The following is an 18177-nucleotide window of genomic DNA, read 5'->3' as shown; positions in this document are numbered from 1 at the left end:
GATTTACAAGGTTCCTTGAAGCTTTCTTTTATTGAAGAAAATAACATGTATTCATGAATAGAGGACTGGTCTAACATTGTTCGGCATTCGGCTTAATCGGCAGCACAATGAACAAAAGGTTTGACGCTATACTTATGCAATATCCTGCCCCAAACAAACACAAATTATATCCATGGATAAAGAAAGTCCAGCGAATTCTTTGTGAAATGGAAATCTTTTAGATGAGAGAGATGAAGATAGAGAGAGAGAAGAGAGAGAGAGAGAGAGGAGAGAGAGAGAGGAGGAGAGAGAGAGAGAGAGAGTGAGAGAGAGAGAGAGAGAGAGAGAAGAGAGAGATGAGAGAGAAGAAGGAGAGAGAGAGAGAGAGAGGAGAGAGAGAGAGAGAGAGAGAGAGAGAGAGAGAGAGAGAGAGAGAGAGAGAGGTGTGGGGGAGTGCGCGCGCAATGTGCATGAGAGAGAAAGATGTGGGGGTTACAGGAACATATGTCTTTTTTTGTTTTAACAGGGTCACAAGTACTTATCCAACACAACAGGTCCCTCATTGATTCAGCTAATCCAAGGACAGTGTCCCTCAGTGACTGCAGGCTAGAGCTGTGTGCTCTAAAACGTACAAATGTTCTAAGGATTGTAACTATGGGGGAACCCCAGATGGTTCCCTGAGGAACCCCACCACTAAACTCTTCTTTACAAGCTTACGCCTTCAAATCCCTATTTTTGGCGAAGATATAAAGTGTAAAGCCAAAACAGGAGAGGGCCTAGGAAAGACCCCTGGGGGACTTTGAAGTCCTTGAAGAATATAGGTCTTAAGGTTTTAATACGTACAGTAAAGGCAATTGGCAGTTTCACTCTGCAACATATTTAACACAAGCATATCAAACGTTGCTTAATTTGTTTGTCTATTTTTTTTAAACTATCCTCTTGATTCCCTTCCCATGCCCAATAAATTGTTTATATTCTGAGCTATATGGTGTATACATGTTGACAGTGGTGTAAAGTAACTAAGTGCATTTACTCAAGTACTGTACTACTTAAGTCAACTTTTCAGGAATTCTTACTTTATGGAGTGTTTTCAATACTTTATACTTCTACTCCTCTACATCTCAGAGGCAAATATTGTTACTCCACTACAAATATTTGAAAACTTTTGTTACAAGTTACTCTTTGGATTTGGATTATTATTACAAAACATATATTAACCAACCACTTTTGAAAATAGCCGATTTGAATACATTTACAGTTGTAACCTGTGAAATGGAACATTCTGCAAATGAGTAATTTTACTTTTGGTACTTTAAGCATATTTTGATGCCAATACTTTTGTACTTTTTTTGAATACATTTTGAATTCTGGACTTTTACTTGTAACAAAGTATTTTTACATTGCGGTATTGATACTTTTACTTAAGCAAAACATATGAGTACTTCTTCCATCACTGCGTGTTGAAGCACTTTAACAAGCTAGTAACATGGCCAAACATGTAACTAACACCAAAACAACCTGTGCTTTGGTGCTTTTAAAGCACTGAAAAGTCATTATCATTTTCAGTACACTGCTCCTACACGTGTGCTGCCTTTCCCTTGGTTCATGCAAGGCTATGTCGTTGCTGTCGGGCAGAAACCTCTTAACTCCATATTCTGGAGCAGTACTTAACACACGTCATAGCCAAGCTGTGAGTTGGTGCTCGGTATCAAACCCAGAATCTTACAATACAAGGGCAAGCTCTCTACCAACTGAGACACACTCGGGCACAAAAACAAGCATAAACAAACTTAATACACCCATGACAGGCCCCTTTAAAATCAATGATTCATAAAAGCCATTAGTTGTTGGCTTATTCCACATGGTTTATAGTTCAGAAATGTGTTTAAAGCTGGATTTGTTCTGGTATTTCACCTCAGGTGTGATTTATTGTTCAGTGTTCACTTTGACATTTGAGCTCATTGCTGCTTAAATGCAAATCAGGTGCAGAGGGAGGAGACATATTATTACAGTTTGCAACCTGCCTTTGTAGAAATGCCCCTCGACCTTAGCTTTGTATGTGAACACACACAGGGACTGGACAAACGGAAAATGTCACAAGTCTAGTTGTCACATGGGCACTGTCCTAGCTTCCAAGATTACTGTCACATACAACACAGTGTAGTACCTCCTGTACTTTAAGAACCTTCTCCACTCTTAGATCGGTTTGTATGAGCACAGTATGTCTGTCTAGTGCGGAATCACATCCTGAGTGTTCATTTAATTCTGAAACACCAATCATCTCATTAGTCAACCCAAACACAGTAACCTTTCTGTTTTAACCTTTCTCTTGTTGTCCCTCCCCTCTCCCTTATAGGCTTCCCTCCCAGGATTGGTCAGTGAGTCATCAGCAGTAACGGTGGGGTCCCCCAGGTGTCAGGGCGGTCAGGGAGGTAATAGCAGGCGTGGGACTGGATGTGTGAGGCGGCTTCATGGGCCTGAACGACCATCTGGAGGATGGGACAGGCTGCATCCTCAGCCTGGGGCTGGATTTGAACTACCTCCACGTGGAAGGAGGCCGACATGCCACCCAGGGCGCCACCGCCGGGCACTTAGGGCCCCCGCAGGGCGGAGAAGAGGAGGCGGGAGCTGGCGGTTGTGGTAACGGCAGCAGTGGCAGTAACAGTAGGAGCAGCAGCACCAGCAGCAGTTTGAGCATTAGCAGCATTAGCATCAGCAGTAACTGCTCAGAAGAAAGTGCCGTCTCGGACAGCGACGATGAACGTGTCCAGCGCCGGTTTCCTGTACCCCTCCAGAACCCCTCTGCACAGAACGTATCCCCCCGAGACTCTCCGCCCCCAACGACGATGCCTTCGCAGCCGCCGGCGACAGCAAAACCGGTCGCCTCCGCGGATCCCCTCTCAGACTATCGAGCCAAGGTGGACTTTGCCCTGAAGCTTGGCTACCCTGAAGAGCTGGTGCTCCAGGTCCTGAGGAAGCTAGGCCCCAACGCTCTCATCAATGACATACTGGGAGAGCTGGTCAAACTGGGAACAAAGACGGAGATGGAGCAGCAAGTCGGCGTCCTGGGGGGAGGTGGATTAGGAGGAGGCGGAGGTCCCACAGCCTACCAGTCCTCCTCCTTTTCCGCTCATTCCTCCTCTTCCTCGTCCCGCTCCTCCTCCACCTCCTCCCTGGACTCCTGCCGGTTGCTGTGTCCCTCGTGGCTCCTGGAGGACAAGGAGAACTTGAGGCCAGTTGTATTGGATGGGAGCAACGTGGCCATGAGGTGAGGAATGGGGGTCTACCTACAGTAATGGGACAAAATGAGCGTCGCCAAGTGAGCCGGTACATTAGGGCAGTGGTTCTCAACCTGGGGGTCCCCCGCATGATTTTTGGGGGGGCTCCAGATGACGAAGTGACAATAGAAGGACTTTTAAGACCTTTTTAATACTCTGAAAAAAAGAAAATTAAGTAAAAAATAACATTACTGCATCAAAAGCAATAAGCAAACTATACTATAAAAACTGGTCAAACATTGGCCAAATTGTCAAATAATATAAGAAAGAGGTCAACATTGTGAAAATAGCCGATCTACAATCTCACAACGCAAGTTGTTGTGAGCCTGTAGATCTGCTATTTTCACAATATTTATCTGAGTCAAACACAATGTAATGACTCCTACAATTCCAAGTGCTTGTCAGGGTGGGGGGGTCCCCAGTTCAAATATAATTATTTTTGGGGGTCACGGCCTGAAAAGGTTGAGAACAACTGCATTAGGGGTTGCTGTTAGAACGGCCTGCAGGGGCTTCCAGTGGATGCAGGTTTTCACTGTGATACGCTGACACAACTTAACACAACTTCTAGGGAGGCGGAAACTATGTGTAGTGTTGGGCTCATGCACTACATTGTATTAGTAATGCAAGTTCTGCATTTTGCATTATGTTTTTATGAACATAAGCAATAGCCTGAACAAAATTTATATTCAAACCATTTCCAAAACATGCTGTTAATTCCAAACCCCTTCCTTGCCTAGAAACCTGTTTTTTCTCATTTCAAAATCTTTCCAGGAATTTTATGACTGTGGGAACCCTGATCGTCGGTCTTCCCTCATTATTTACTGCCCAATGCCCATCTCTAAAATAACCATGATCATTTTCTTCACAGTCATGGAAACAAGGAAGTGTTCTCCTGTCAAGGTATCCAACTCGCTGTTGATTGGTTCCTGGAGCGAGGTCACAGTGACATCACTGTATTTGTTCCTGCCTGGAGGAAGGAACAGTCACGACCTGATGCACTCATAACAGGTAACGGTCCCGGACAACCTTCATATTGATAGTAGCAATAATAATTTATTTATTTTACTTACCTTTTCTACCCCTTGGCATGGAAAGGTTTGGTGACCTCTGGGCTAAGACATGAATGATTAAACCACTGTGATGATACCTGTTTCCGCTTGCAGACCAGGAGATCCTGCGCAGGTTGGAGAAAGAGAAGATTCTGGTCTTCACTCCGTCCCGTCGTGTTCAGGGTCGTCGGGTTGTTTGTTATGACGACCGCTTCATTGTCAAGCTGGCCTATGAGTCAGACGGCATCATCGTTTCCAACGATAACTACCGTGACCTGGCCAATGAGAAGCCAGAGTGGAAGAAGTTCATTGATGAGCGGCTACTGATGTACTCGTTTGTAAACGACAAGTAAGAGTTCCTCACCATAACAAAACTATAACTAGGGTCCCGTGAAAATCCTGACAAATAGTTCCTATATGGGTACCTTCTGGGGTTCCCCAAAGGTTGCATCTGAAGAACCCCTGAAGATCCCCCAAAGCACATTTACTGATGTTCTTGTTAGTTTTTTTAGTATCTAAAAATAACCCTTTTCCATTTTTTCCTGTGGATTTAGGTTTATGCCACCTGATGACCCTCTTGGTCGACATGGGCCCAGTCTGGAGAACTTCCTGAGGAAGAGACCCATCATACCTGAACACAGGAAGCAGCCCTGTCCCTACGGTAACAACACCAACATCCCTTTACTCTCATAAAACAGTTTGTGACACAAATTAAAGCTGCAATCCAGACCTTTTTTTTTGTGAGTAAAGTGTTATTTTGACCAATCATTAATGATAAACTATATTAACCCATTAAGTCCTAAGGCCGATTCTACAAATGTCTTCTGAATCCGAACAGTTTTCTGAAAAAGTTATGTTGCTATATCAGTGGTTCTCAAACGTTTTCATGTCAAGGGCCCCCAAAATGAAATGTATTTGGCTGCGGACCCCCATCTCAAAATACTAACCCGGAAGCAAAGATTTGAGTTAAAAAATGTTAATCAATTTAAATATCAATTAAAAAAGAATAGCATATCTACAAGGTAGTGACGTTCTATGAGCTTGTATATCTGCTATTTTTAATAGACAACCAATGTGCTATATATACGCAAGCTTGTAGATTGGCTATTTTCACTGAATGTTTGGCCCCAAAATAGGGACGCTGGGGTTCCTGTGGTGAACCTAGTAATTACATTGTACATGCCAGGTGAAATATAATCTCTGTTCTCTCTTAGGGAGGAAATGCACCTATGGCCACAAGTGTAAGTTCTATCACCCAGAGAGAGGCAACCAGCCCCTGCGTGCAGTGGCTGATGAGCTCAGAGCCAGCGTCAAAAGTTCATCATCTGCCAAAAGCCTGCTTGGAGACACCCTGATAATAAAGAGCCTCCATTTACCCAAGGGCCAAACAGATGGGATGCTGGTGGAGACAGATCTTGGCCGAGGACCTTCAAAGAAAAAGCTGGACTCTGGCCTTCATAGTGATTGCTTCAGTGACTTCCTGGAAGATAGGCTGGGTGTCCGGGCCAAAGCTGATACTCGCAGGGGAAGCAGCAGCAGTAGCAGCAGCTGTAGTAGCAGCATTGTCCTGGGGCACCTTGCTCCAGGGGGGCCAACGGGAAGCCAGGACAGGTGGGACCAACCCAGGGGAGGAGATGGAGGGACCACAAGGGTCGTTGGAGCGTCGGGGCCAGGCCGCACTGACACCTACCCCACATGTGAGTCCCCAGAGCTGGACTACAGCTGCCTGATGAGGGCCTACTCCAGCCTCAGCCTGGTTGTGCCCCAAAGTCCAGAGAGGTTCTTCCCGGCTGACTTGCGGGCCGGGTCGCTGGCATCGGACTGCAGCAGCGAGGGAAGCGTCAGCTCGGACTCCTTCTCCCCTGACCCGCTAGATGACAGAATCAAATGCCACCGTCACCACCGTCCCACCCACTCCCACCACCATCACCACTGCCCCAAACGCTGCTCCCACCCTCCGGCCAGCCACTCCGCTCCCAGTGTGGGGCTTCACCCTCCCCATAGTTACCCCTTGCCTCAGACACTGCGGAGGCTGCCTGGCTTTGGCTCGGAGGAGCCTCCGTCCTCCTACCCCCCCCATCCTTCACACCCCTGTAAGCCACCCTTGTTCTACCTACCTCTCCACCCGCAGCATTCGTCCCTAAGCAGCCGCGCTGGGTGTCCGAGGGACTACCCAGCCCCTCCACCCGCTCTTCCCCAGACCTCCCCTCGGGGCCACAGTCTACTCGGCTCCCCCTGGCAGGAAAGCAGGCCCCAGGACTCCCGATTGTACGAGGGGTCGCCCCTTCACGCCAGGAGGGACTATGCTGGATTGAACCAGCACCATCAACAGCAGCAGCAGCAGCAGCAGCAGCAGCAGCAGCATCTGTCAGGGTGGGAGGCGCAGTACCAGCAGCCTCCCAAACCTTTTCTCTGCCAGAGCCTTCCGGAGGGCCGTGACGAGGGCTGGCACTCGCCCTGGGGCAGGGATGGTCACTTGTCACCTCGCGGTCTATCTACGTCCCAGCACCCCCACACTTCTCTGCCTCTGTCCCACAGTGCTCACAGCAACAACCACCCACCCGTGGCCCCCCAGCATCAAGAGTCCCCTACCCTGGGTCGATACCAGGACCTGAGGGAGAATGTGTTTGTCAACCTGTGTAATATCTTCCCTCCAGATTTGGTGAGGGTGGTGATGGGCAGAAACCCCCATGTGACGGATGCTCAGCAACTGGCGGCAGCCATTTTGATGGAGAAGTCCCAACAGGGTTACTGATAGTAATCACTGTGGGCGAATGGCACCAGTAAACAATCCATAAACAGGTGTGCGTCCACACTTACGCAGGTTTGCCTTTGACAGTTCAAATTTGTTAAATGATCTGGGTCGTTTTCATCTTTTGCAGCATCAGCAGGGTGAAGCAGAGGTTAATTTGAAACTTGAAAAGGTTACGGCCAGGCCTGAGGTTTAAGATATGAACCTCCTACTGCTTATTGGATGTAATAGAGTATGACCAAGAGAAATTGTGATATCATATTTTTGAAATTGTATTTAAAGAGGACGAGCCTCGGGCTACAGTACAGTAATTTATTTTTCTATCTTCAGAGTTGCTTCTCTGCTCTGATTACCACGAGCACCTTCAGCACTTAACATCGGGATAGTTTTGCTGGCATTGGCAATGTGCTTTAGGGAGGGATTTGTTGTGTTTCAAGGTTGGCCGTGTTGTTATTCTTATGTTGTGCATCTTTAATTTATTTATTTTGTTCATGTTAAGTTATTTTAATTTTTTATCTGTTCTGCACTTTTTATTATTATTATTATTTAACCAGCTTTCATTTTAAATTGGCAATCACATGAGAATAACAAAAGAAAAATCTTTGCCTTTGGGTTACCTCTGTTTGAAATGACAAACTGGGGTAATGACAGCCATTCCAAAATATTAAAAAATTCAAACATTCCTACCAAACATTTGCATGCATAATGCATGGATTATCTCAGCAGAAGAGATTGTGGTTTTCTTTCTCTAAACGGGTCTACCACCTGTTTCAGAGTGGCTGTGGTTAAATTAGATTAATTTCCCATTTAGGGAAGTGAAACAGCCACAGCTGAATGTCTTAAAAAGTCCTTTAAAAAGAAAAAAACAAGAAACCCCCATTGCTTTGTTTATTTTTTAAGCTGCGTTCACTTCCTCTTGCCGGGAGAGCCCTGTCAGCTGACTTCACAGTTTGTGAGGTTGCAATATTGATTGAATTAAAACATGTTAAGTCTGTCCTCAACCACCATAGTGGCCATTTTTTAAATCATGTTCAAGTGGCTGTTGAGGAACAAAGTGCAGGTGCACTGGAGTAGGTATTAACTACTGTTTTTTGTTGGCGTTTTAATTGTCTTTATTTATTTAAACATAAGTGTTAATTTATTCTTGTCTTTTTTTGTTCTGTATATTAAAGTGGTGGTGATTTTGTTGGATGGGGCTGTCATCACCAGGGAGCTTATCTCAGCATTGTGTTGTTCCAGGCAGATGAAACAGGGTATTTCTGGCCTCTGCAGCAGGCCTACGTTCTGCTTGCTTCAGGGACCGGTTTCAAATACACGAACACTTGCTTACTTACTTTCATACTCGCTTTCCCTTAGTTAAACAGTTTGCTGATGCTGATTTAGAATGTGAAAGACGTGGCAACGACCACAAACCACAAGGAAAATCCAGATCTCCGAATTTAGAAATGGGTTTTTCTGCATAGGGGTAAAATACTCGGCCACCACTTGGCTGGGCCCTCCAATGAACATAATTGGCCGTGTTCGTGGTTGGGAATCTGGCAGGGGAGAGTGTTCTCTGTCACTGCACTCATGAGGTTGGTCGGGGCAGCTGTTCAGCAGGAAGCATAACTGGCAGGGATAGCGTGTTCCTCCGCATGTGTTACGTCTCTCTGGTGAAACTCCTCACTGTCACAGGAAAAGAACTGGCTGATAACTCCCATGTACTGTATATCGGAGGAGACACATTGTTGTCTACACCTGCCCCAGGACTACAGTGGGGGTTGGCAGTGACAGGGACTACATGGGGGAAATGGGAATTGGCACAGCAACTAAATTGGGGGGGAAATTGGGAAACATATTTAAATAAAAAAGATGTCCTGCCTCTGTGTAAATTCTAGCCTTGAATAACCACACAGCAACATGTGACTGGAGAACGCCTCTTCTTGTTGATACAAATTGTATCCTGTTATCGTAATACCAGATCATTGTTTTATATGAGAATATTTATACAAGAAAGTATTGCTTTGAGTATACAGTATGTGATGGCAAATAGTGTCTTTGGCATGTTAGCCTATAGTATATGTGGGGGCCTTAAGTATTTGAGAGCATGAAATGCATTTTTTTTTTCAACAGCATGTAAAGTTTTAAGAAGTTCTACTTTTTTACTGCATTTGGGCTTCTTCATCAAGAAAAACTGTTTTCTTTATCTTTTCACATGCTGGAATTTACCAAGCTACAGTTGTAGACTATTGAGATTTTACTGGATAATATTCAAGTGGAATGATGGTACTAATGTTGGAGAGATGCAGGATATATGCATGAAAATTGATTTCTACATGGACTTCTTCGTCAAATGTATGTGATTTCATTTTTTCGTTTTTTCGTTTTTAAAGTTCCTTACTCGTTACTTAGGGACACTACTGTAAGTCAAAAAGTGTTGAGTGAGACTCGCTTTCAGAAGCCATCCTTGATGGCCACAGTTGGACTTGGACTTGCCGTTCCAGACTGTAAAGCCTGAAAATATCAGAACAAGCTCACAAGCTCGTTGTGAGCTTGTAAGTCGGCTTGTAAACTGGCTCGTCCGTCGTATGATGGACTATAAATTCGGCATAACATTACTGTCCTCCGTCCCAGAAGTGCACCTTCCCTGGATGGGAAGCCTGCTTTGTTCACCCTGGTGGTCTAGCACTGTGTGCTAGAGTGTACCAGTGTGTGTGTGGGCACATTCTAACAACAACATGGTTATGTGCTTTGTTAACACGCCTCTAAATATTCTGAACCATGTTCAGTAAAAGAGAGAGAACATTTATTTTTTTAATGTCATGGATTTTTTCATACCAAGGTTTTTTGATTGTTTGTTTTTTTCCTTAAATTTCAATGTGATGTTTACCAACAATAAGAGTTTTCTTTTTGTGTGTGTGAAATCATTAGGGTCTTGTCGCATAAAGGGATTTTATGTTTTATTAGGCTTTTTTTTGTTGGTCAAATACTCTGGTGCTGATGGTTTGGATATATCAATGCCAGTTCATTTGTGATTGTCTGCTTAGATAATGTTATTTATGCTACAGAAAGACATTTGTTTTATTTATTTTTATTAAATAGGGATGGGTTTGTGAGCTTGTATATCTTAACCTCTTAAAGTTATGGCCTCACTGTGCTCAGGTCAGTGTGGTCACGTAGAACCAAAATGTAACAACACTGGTCCATTTGTTTGTCACTCTTACATTCCAAAATGAGTATTACAGATAAATACTGTAAATCAAATAAACTCATTTACCAGACTAACATTGTTAAACTTTTGATACCTCAACATTTTGTCATCAGTATTTTAAAGTAGCCAAAGGCAACCAAAAATATATAAAAGAACAAGTTTACAGTAATATGATTGTATTCTCAGATGGTCGTCTCTAATTTGTGTTTAATTTAATGGTAACTTTATTGAAGACACTGGTCAAAAAGGGTCTGATTCTCTTTAGGAAAAGCATATGGCGTATATTAACATGACACACAAATGATCGTTATGTTTCCAAGCAGAGAATGCATCAGAATACTTTTTTTAAAAGAACTGTCGATACAGTTTGTAATATTTACAAAATAAAAATATAAACATTTTGTAAGTGTTAAAATGTTTACCAAAACATTTCCAATGATATCTAGCTGTAATGCAAATTTCTTTCATATCACTTCTTTCAAACCCACCCCTAGTTAGTTACAATAACATATTGCCCCGTCCTTAACAATGGTATAATTTGCTAAAGGAAGGTCTTGAAGTAGCCGGAAACTCCAACATTTTTTGTTTGTTTGTTTTCGTTTTTCATGTCAGAGACACATCTTACATAATTGAAAAAATATATAATTTGTCTTATTGTAATAGAACAAATATTTAAATTATTTGAAATATCTTTTGGAGTGAAACATTTCAGAGGTTGCTGATGAACAGAGAGCTTTAGGCAATGAAACCCAAAATTAAAGCTTAAAAAAAAACTTCTTTGAATGCTCTGGCCTGTGTGCCACACAAACACATTCAGGGAAATGAACTGTGGCCAAATGTGAAATATGTTGAACTCTCAATGTTATGTATAACTGAGCAATAAAGTGCTACTCAAGCTTGTTTTAACATTTTGTTCTCATCTTTGGAGTGCACTTGTTTCCACGCGAAGATGGACAGGATTGATTGATTGATCTTTTTTTATTGACAAAGCATATCATTATGGACAAAACAACTGATTGCACATTTTGGTCAAAAGGATGACACAAAAAAGCCAATTTGGTGTTGTGACAAGGGGAGAAATAAAATACAGTAAAAAAGCAATACAATTCAGTTAAAATCAGGACCAAGTGGTTTTAAGAAAACTCTTTAAGTATCCAAAAATACAAATACACAAGTACAATACAGATACTCAAATTATGTTTTACTTAAAGGGATAGTTCACCCCAAAAACGTTTTTTCTATCAATAACACACCCCATGAAGCCTTGAATTCATGGAGATTTTTTGTTTTTTTATCGCATTTATCGCATTATCGCAAGCCAATAATTTGATGACCTGCGGAAAGATGCTAATGTATCCGGTAGGAGACTCAAAGTTGACACTTTGAGTCTCCTACCGGAGCCGCCGCCGGTCATCAAATTATTGGCTTAGGAATGCGTCAAAAAAAAAATCTCCATGAATTCAAGTCTCCTTGGTGTGAATAATCGATAGAAAAAAAGTCATTTTGGGGTGAACTATCCCTTTAAGTACAGTACTCAATTAAATGTACTTTGTTACTGTCCACCATTGCCCACTGTACAATAATAATTCAATTCATTTTCTGAATACTGCCGCTATAGGCTTTAGTTCCAAACATTAGAACTTAGATAGAACGAGAATTTCCGCATCCCATTCTGGTAGTCAACGCTAGTGTCATCACTCTCATATTAGATCATGCTGGTTCTAAAACTAGCCGTGTGATCCGGTTTAGAAAAAAGGAAAAAGATCATTGTGGTTCCAGTGGTTGGTTCCGGTTGACGTCGCATTGTTTTTGTTCCCCACATAATGCGAATCAATTAGTTTAGTCTCGTTAGTAACAAGCATATAAAGATTCAGCCCCTTTGATCCACGCTTAGTTGGGTTACAGAAGCTGTCACTTTGATCATCAACTTCATGTTCAAATGTGTTTACCTGTAGTCTACAGGTAAACACATGATCTACAGGCTAGATCAGTGTATATCAACCTTTTTTGTGCCAAGGCACACCTGGCATAGACAAAAAATCCCAGGGCACACCTAGATATACGGTATATATATATATATATAATCATATATATATATACGGTATATCTATATACACACACTAATTTCACGAAACGATACGATACGATATTGGGCACACAACTTCGATACGATTTCGATACGATACGATACGCACTTTTTTATCATGAAAATATATGGGGAAGAAAAGCAAAAAAAACATGTACCTTTTCAGCTTCCACAAGCCGTTTTGAATCCAAATAGGGCAATAGTGTGACACCTGACCCGAAAAAAAACAGCATGTTGTCACCTTTTTCACCTCGGGGCTGTTTGCATGCCTGATTATTATTATTGTTAAAAAAAAAAAAAAAAAAAGGTTTTTTTTTTTCTTTTTTTTTTCAAAATGATATTTTTTCAAACCTTCTTCAAACGGCGCGGCACACCTCAGCAGTAGCCCCGGCCCAAAATTGGGACGTTTGCCAGGGTTGATATACACTGGGCTAGATCATATGTCACACTAACAAAAATGGTGCTAAATAGTGCTAAAAGTGGTTCTTTGAATCGTGATTATGTTCTACTAGACTCAGGTCCTGGCCGCTACGCTACCCTCACACCTACGTGGCACTGCCGATCCAACCAATATGTCTGAGTCTGTGCTCAGGAATGTGTCTACTTTGGTACTTGGTACTTTTCTTTGAAAAAAAACAAGACTCGCGCAACATAATTTGGCAAGACACACCATCTCCGGTTTACTTCCCGTGTCTGCATAGTAGTCTCGCGTCTCGCGTAGCTTTCTGCATGAAGTGGGCAGACGCCAACCTGCTTCCGGTCTCCTAAAAAGGCGTCCGCCCACTTCACACAGATAGCGTGAAGGGGAGATGGTGTGTCTTGACGATTTTTGTTGCGAGAGTCTTGTTTTTTTTTCAAAGAAAAGTACCAAGTACCAAAGTAGAAATGATTTAATGACCCCAGGGGTCCTTGGGGGGGTTCCAGGGGGTCCCCAGCAAAATGTTATTATTACATATGGCTCTTTTATTGCTACTTTTAACTTTTTAATGGATCCTATGTAAGTAAAGCCTGATAAAAGTGTCAAACTCCCAAAATCTGGAAATTACATCTACTCTGTTAAAAATTTCCTGGGGGGGGGGGACCCCCAGCGTGGTCAAGAGCCCCCCCCCCCCCCCGGGAAAGAAATCTCCTGTTATCGGATGGTCTGAGGTTGGCAGGTGGTTGGAGGCAGTGTTGTATTGGTGATTTTGTTAGTGGTGGGACGCTATTTTAAAGACGTCACGCGCACGTCGCTTAACACCTACACTACAGGTCACACAATGGACAATTGATATGATTTAAAATCGATGCGCGTGCGTGCTCCCCCTCAAAAAAGGGGTTGCGTGTTACCGCATCCCAAGACCAATGCATCCCTGGTTGGAGGGACAACGACCTTGGTCTGACATCTAAGTAGGGTTTGGGAGCTCTGCCATGCAAGGCCTTCTTATGTGCCACACCAAACAATAAAGCCAGTGCACCTCCTGGCTGTAAGAATGTTATCTATGTTGTATGTCATACTTTATAAGACGCTACATCTTAACAATTCCCACATTTTTCACAGATTTTGCCTAAATGAGGTCTTATTATGGTATTGCTTTTTTATAGGGCCCCCCGATGATGTTTTTCATTTTTTGTGATATTTTATATTGAAACATTAAAAAAGAGTACCTCAATTTATTAATTTATGTACATGTATTGTTGTACTTTAATATATTTTGATGAGAAGTATTTTCTATGGAATATATTATATTGGGTAAAATATACCCATGGTGTGAACGTTAGTTTTCTAGGGTTAAGAAGAAGTGAAAATAGCCGATCTACAAGCTCACAACGTGTTTCACTAGTTTGGGTCCCGGGAGGCATCACATTTCTCTTTTGGGAATCGAGCTAAAATGTTTGGGAACCACTGCTCTACTGCAACACAAGTCCATGTCACCAACATCAGTGTAATGCGAGCACAAATGGTGATTCATTGGTAGCCTACCATACATGTAGCCTACTGCCTACCTACCTACAGTAGTAACTACCTCCGCAAGAAACTCTTAGATGCAACTTTTTAATGTCTGGCTTTATATATCCGGCCCATTCATCCAAACAGAAAAGTCCAATCTGATTGCATTAAACAACGTTAAACTCACCAACATTGCAGCTGTACGGAAAGCTTGGATTATCCTCTTATCTGCCAAGTATTTTTGTTTCATAAAATTAGATACTTTCTGTCAATACATTCCGTGCAGGTGATAATTTTGAGTTAGGAAGTTGCGTTATTGAAAACGAGCGCTTCCAAACTCCAACACTTAAAAAATAATATCGCCTGCACGGAATTTATTGACGGAAAGTAGATCATAACATGTCATCGGTGGATTTTTATGAAACAAAAACTTGACAGATACAAAGAGGATAATCCAACAATCAGATCAGACTTTTCTGTTTGGATGAATGGGCTGTCAAGGGTAGGTATTGCAACTCTATGCCAGATATTAAAAATAGCATAGAGTTGCTTGCGGCTACAGTAGGCCAACACAACCCAAGGTTCTACCAAAGGTCAACATCTTAAAAACACATGAACAAATGATAATAATACAAAATAATAAGTGTAGAATTTGTCGCAACATTCGACACAGCGACTCGCTCGCCTAACGGCTCGCTCGGCGGTGCCTCTCGTGGCTCAAGTCCGCTTCAGGCGGCGTGCCTCCGTCGTTTTAACAGTTTTTTGCAACTAGCTAACTTAATATAGGGTCTGTAGTCTGTTCTCACCAGCGGATCTCGCTGGTGCCTACTGTACTCACGGAAAAAATGGAGCCGACTAGGTTTTGGGCCGACCGTTCCGGTTACCTGTGTGTGTGTGTGTGTGTGTGTGTGTGTGTGTGTGTGTGTGTGTGTGTGTGTGTGTGTGTGTGTGTGTGTGTGTGTGGGTGTGTGTGTGTGTGTGTGTGTGTAGGCCTATATTATAACCTACCTGGCCATGAATGCATGCGAGTGAAAAATATATAATTAGGGAAAATGTACAGGTATTTACTGTACTACTGTATTACACTGCATTCAAATACATGGACATTCAGGATAATTGGTTACATGTAGCATTTTGACTGAGAATCTGCTTTAATTTTGTGCTTATGTACAGTATCAAAACATGTGATATGTATCACTGTCAAGAATCCAAATTCTTTTTACCGTGGTTCACCACAAATTATAGTACCACATGCAAAACAAATGGGAGGATAAACCAATAAATGTCTCTGTGATATTTTTTTTTATTTTAGGGATTTTTCATTTGGAAATGTATAAAAACACAACCTTTACCAGTCTTTAATGAAGAACTGCTATTTTATTTAAATTCATTGAAATGTATGAAAAGAAAAAAAAACAGCAAAGAAACCTGTGAACGTATTTAATGGCTTGGACTTAATAGACAACAAAGCCAACTTAAGTCATTTTTTGTATTTCAAATTTTCTTTGTGTGCTTCATAATTTCCAAGGAGACTAATGAACACTACCACGTGTTGAACACTTTCAAATTATAAATAAATAAATAAATAAATAAAACCTTGACACTGCCCGATCTTATGTCAATGCCATTGCCTCAACTGTTGAGTGTTGCTGTCTGAAGCTTTATACTTCTTCTTCTTTTTAAGCTTTATACTTCTTCGTACGACGGTGTCTCGCGACACCGTTGTACGACAGAGCACAACAGGAATGGCAGTTGAGCGGCATCGGCACAAACGAACATAATCATCATGTAGTTACTGTCGTGAAAAGTGCTTAGCTTTCCTCTACGCAAATGGCCTTATGTGTTCTCACTAAATCCCTCACAAACAGTTATTTATTGTCAGGTACTGGAGGAGTTTCATACCCATACTGTATGCAGTTTATGGAAGCTGTTAAATCACTGCATCTGTAAAGTATCCATTCGACTTAACGCCCCAGGCAATCAACAATATTATCCATATTCTACAAAGACAAAATGGCATTTCAATGAAAAATTCTGACCTAGTCCTTCATCAACGGAATCCACTCTGACTGAATGTCGCAGTCAATACCCTCAGAATAGCTGCATAGTAGGAAATATAAATTTCATTTTATTCATGAGACAAAATATATATTTCAACAAATGTATCTTCAAAGGATGGAGAATGCCAGGACAACGAATACGTGCATCATTTCAAATTTGAACTTTCTTAAAGGGTTAAAACTACTAGAGATGAGTCTCTGCAAACAAAAAGCCATTTAAGAAAAGTTAGTGGATAAAGTCAAAGACAGGCAAGACTGACTGCCAACACGGTAACCTTCCAACACAAAATGACAAAAGGTAACAAGGTGGGAAAGAAATGAGACAAATAAGGCGGATTATAAAAGAAAATCATTTAAATTTGTCCGACTGATGACAAAAAATAAGAATAAAAGTAAGGTACAGATATTAAAGCTTTACAGACAAGTTTACCGGCAACATCAAAAAGCTACAAATGGCCATTTTCTCTTTTTGTCCTCCTTTGAATAAAAGCAAGATATCAACCAATTTCTCTCACAGTCTTTTTTTTCTAGCAGTTTTTCTTTTTTTTTTCAATCATACATGCAAGCATTAAAATTGTCCTTTTTGCTCAATGGAGGAGTTCATTTAAACAGGATATGCTGCTTGCTATTTTCCAAATGGAATAGTTACAAGACATGTGCTTGGGGGCAGAGCTCTTAAAGCAGGGAGCGGTCTGATTGGCTAACCGCTAATCATGGGCAGAGCTTTGGCAAGGCGTAAGGGCAGGAGTGAAGCCATACACAACACCCCCTCCCCCCCATGGCCTTAATTAATCTCCAGGGACAAAGGATTAAACGGGGGTGAGGTGGGATGGGTAACAGAGGGAGTCAGAAAGGTGCGGGCAGGTTGCTGAGGCGTTGTCATGGCAATGAGACTCTCCCCTCCGAATCTCTGTCTCTTTGTCTCTCTCCCTCGTGCATTCCCTCCCCCAGTCTCTCTCCTCACATGGACTCGAACTCGTCAATACGCTGCTTGGTGTTGCCCTGTCGGATCTGGCGTAGCGTCTTGTACTTGTCCCTACCGGCCCGCACATTCTCAGCATGCAGCATGTCATTCTGTGTCTTCTTACTGTCATCTCTGGCCTCGGCCAGCTCTGAGCTCAACTCCTAGGAGGGAGAGAGAGAGAGATGGAGAGAGAGAATCCAGTAAACATTTTGAAACAGTCTATAGGCCTACCAGAGTCCTGCAGGTTCCTATTCAAGAACCCCTCCACGCCACAGTGTAAACAGACACAACCTGTTTATAAAAAACCTGTGATCCAACCCGCACCTGGAATCAAACTCGTAGGCTACAATCACTTGTTATCACTTTAAAGTGGTTGATTTGTTACTTAAACTGTAAACTTTCAAAAAGGAGACTAGCTTCCGCATGTGCAAGTAAAAATGTCAATAAACTGAAGAAGGCTAAAAGCTGACACAGCTTGTCCAACTACCAAAGTAAACACAACAGCCTTTATTTTTTTAGATTGTTTTAGACTGTGAGGAGGAAAAGAACATTGTTCACTGTCCGTAGTTTAAGTTTGCTTCTCCTCGCTTGAATAACAAATCCAGCAGTGGAGAAGTCTCTCGCTGGAGACACCTACTGCAATGAACTATTTTTTTAATCTCCCCTGATCCGATCCTAGTTCATGCCCTTACCCACAAATGAAAATGTTTTACTGATTCCTTTCACCCAGCATTTGTTGCAGGTAACTGACCTGGTATACGTATTTCTCTGGTCTACTCTACACACATTTTTTTGGTATTGCTTATTTCTCTTTTATTTGTATTTTTAGTTGTACATTTGTATTGTATTTGCTTTGTTCAGGACCAAAGACTAGAGGCTCATTCATGTG

At 42.2% G+C, this 18177-nt stretch overlaps 2 protein-coding genes across 5 annotated transcripts in view; one reads left to right on the top strand and one right to left on the bottom strand.

The window, feature by feature from the left end:
• Nucleotides 1-11069, top strand: part of LOC308073772 (putative ribonuclease ZC3H12C) — a 28305-nt gene extending 17236 nt beyond the window's left edge. For both annotated transcript variants that reach the window (XM_080412894.1, XM_080412893.1), the window contains exons 2-6: nucleotides 2336-3247; nucleotides 4126-4265; nucleotides 4421-4655; nucleotides 4861-4967; nucleotides 5521-11069. In XM_080412894.1, the coding sequence (XP_080269020.1) occupies nucleotides 2451-3247; nucleotides 4126-4265; nucleotides 4421-4655; nucleotides 4861-4967; nucleotides 5521-7061 (2820 nt within the window). In that variant the 5' untranslated portion in view covers nucleotides 2336-2450 and the 3' untranslated portion in view covers nucleotides 7062-11069. The remainder of the gene's footprint in view (nucleotides 1-2335; nucleotides 3248-4125; nucleotides 4266-4420; nucleotides 4656-4860; nucleotides 4968-5520) is intronic.
• A 5819-nt stretch (nucleotides 11070-16888) lies between these two features.
• LOC308073441 (radixin) overlaps nucleotides 16889-18177 on the bottom strand; it is a 51488-nt gene continuing 50199 nt past the window's right edge. For all 3 annotated transcript variants that reach the window (XM_080412345.1, XM_080412346.1, XM_080412347.1), the window contains one exon: nucleotides 16889-17449. In XM_080412345.1, the coding sequence (XP_080268471.1) occupies nucleotides 17285-17449 (165 nt within the window). In that variant the 3' untranslated portion in view covers nucleotides 16889-17284. The remainder of the gene's footprint in view (nucleotides 17450-18177) is intronic.

The sequence above is a fragment of the Gymnoscopelus braueri genome (genome assembly GCF_963280865.1).
Source record: "Gymnoscopelus braueri genome assembly, chromosome: 18".
NCBI classification, from domain to species: Eukaryota; Metazoa; Chordata; class Actinopteri; order Myctophiformes; family Myctophidae; genus Gymnoscopelus; species Gymnoscopelus braueri.
This window is presented reverse-complemented; position numbering and strand designations above follow the sequence as displayed.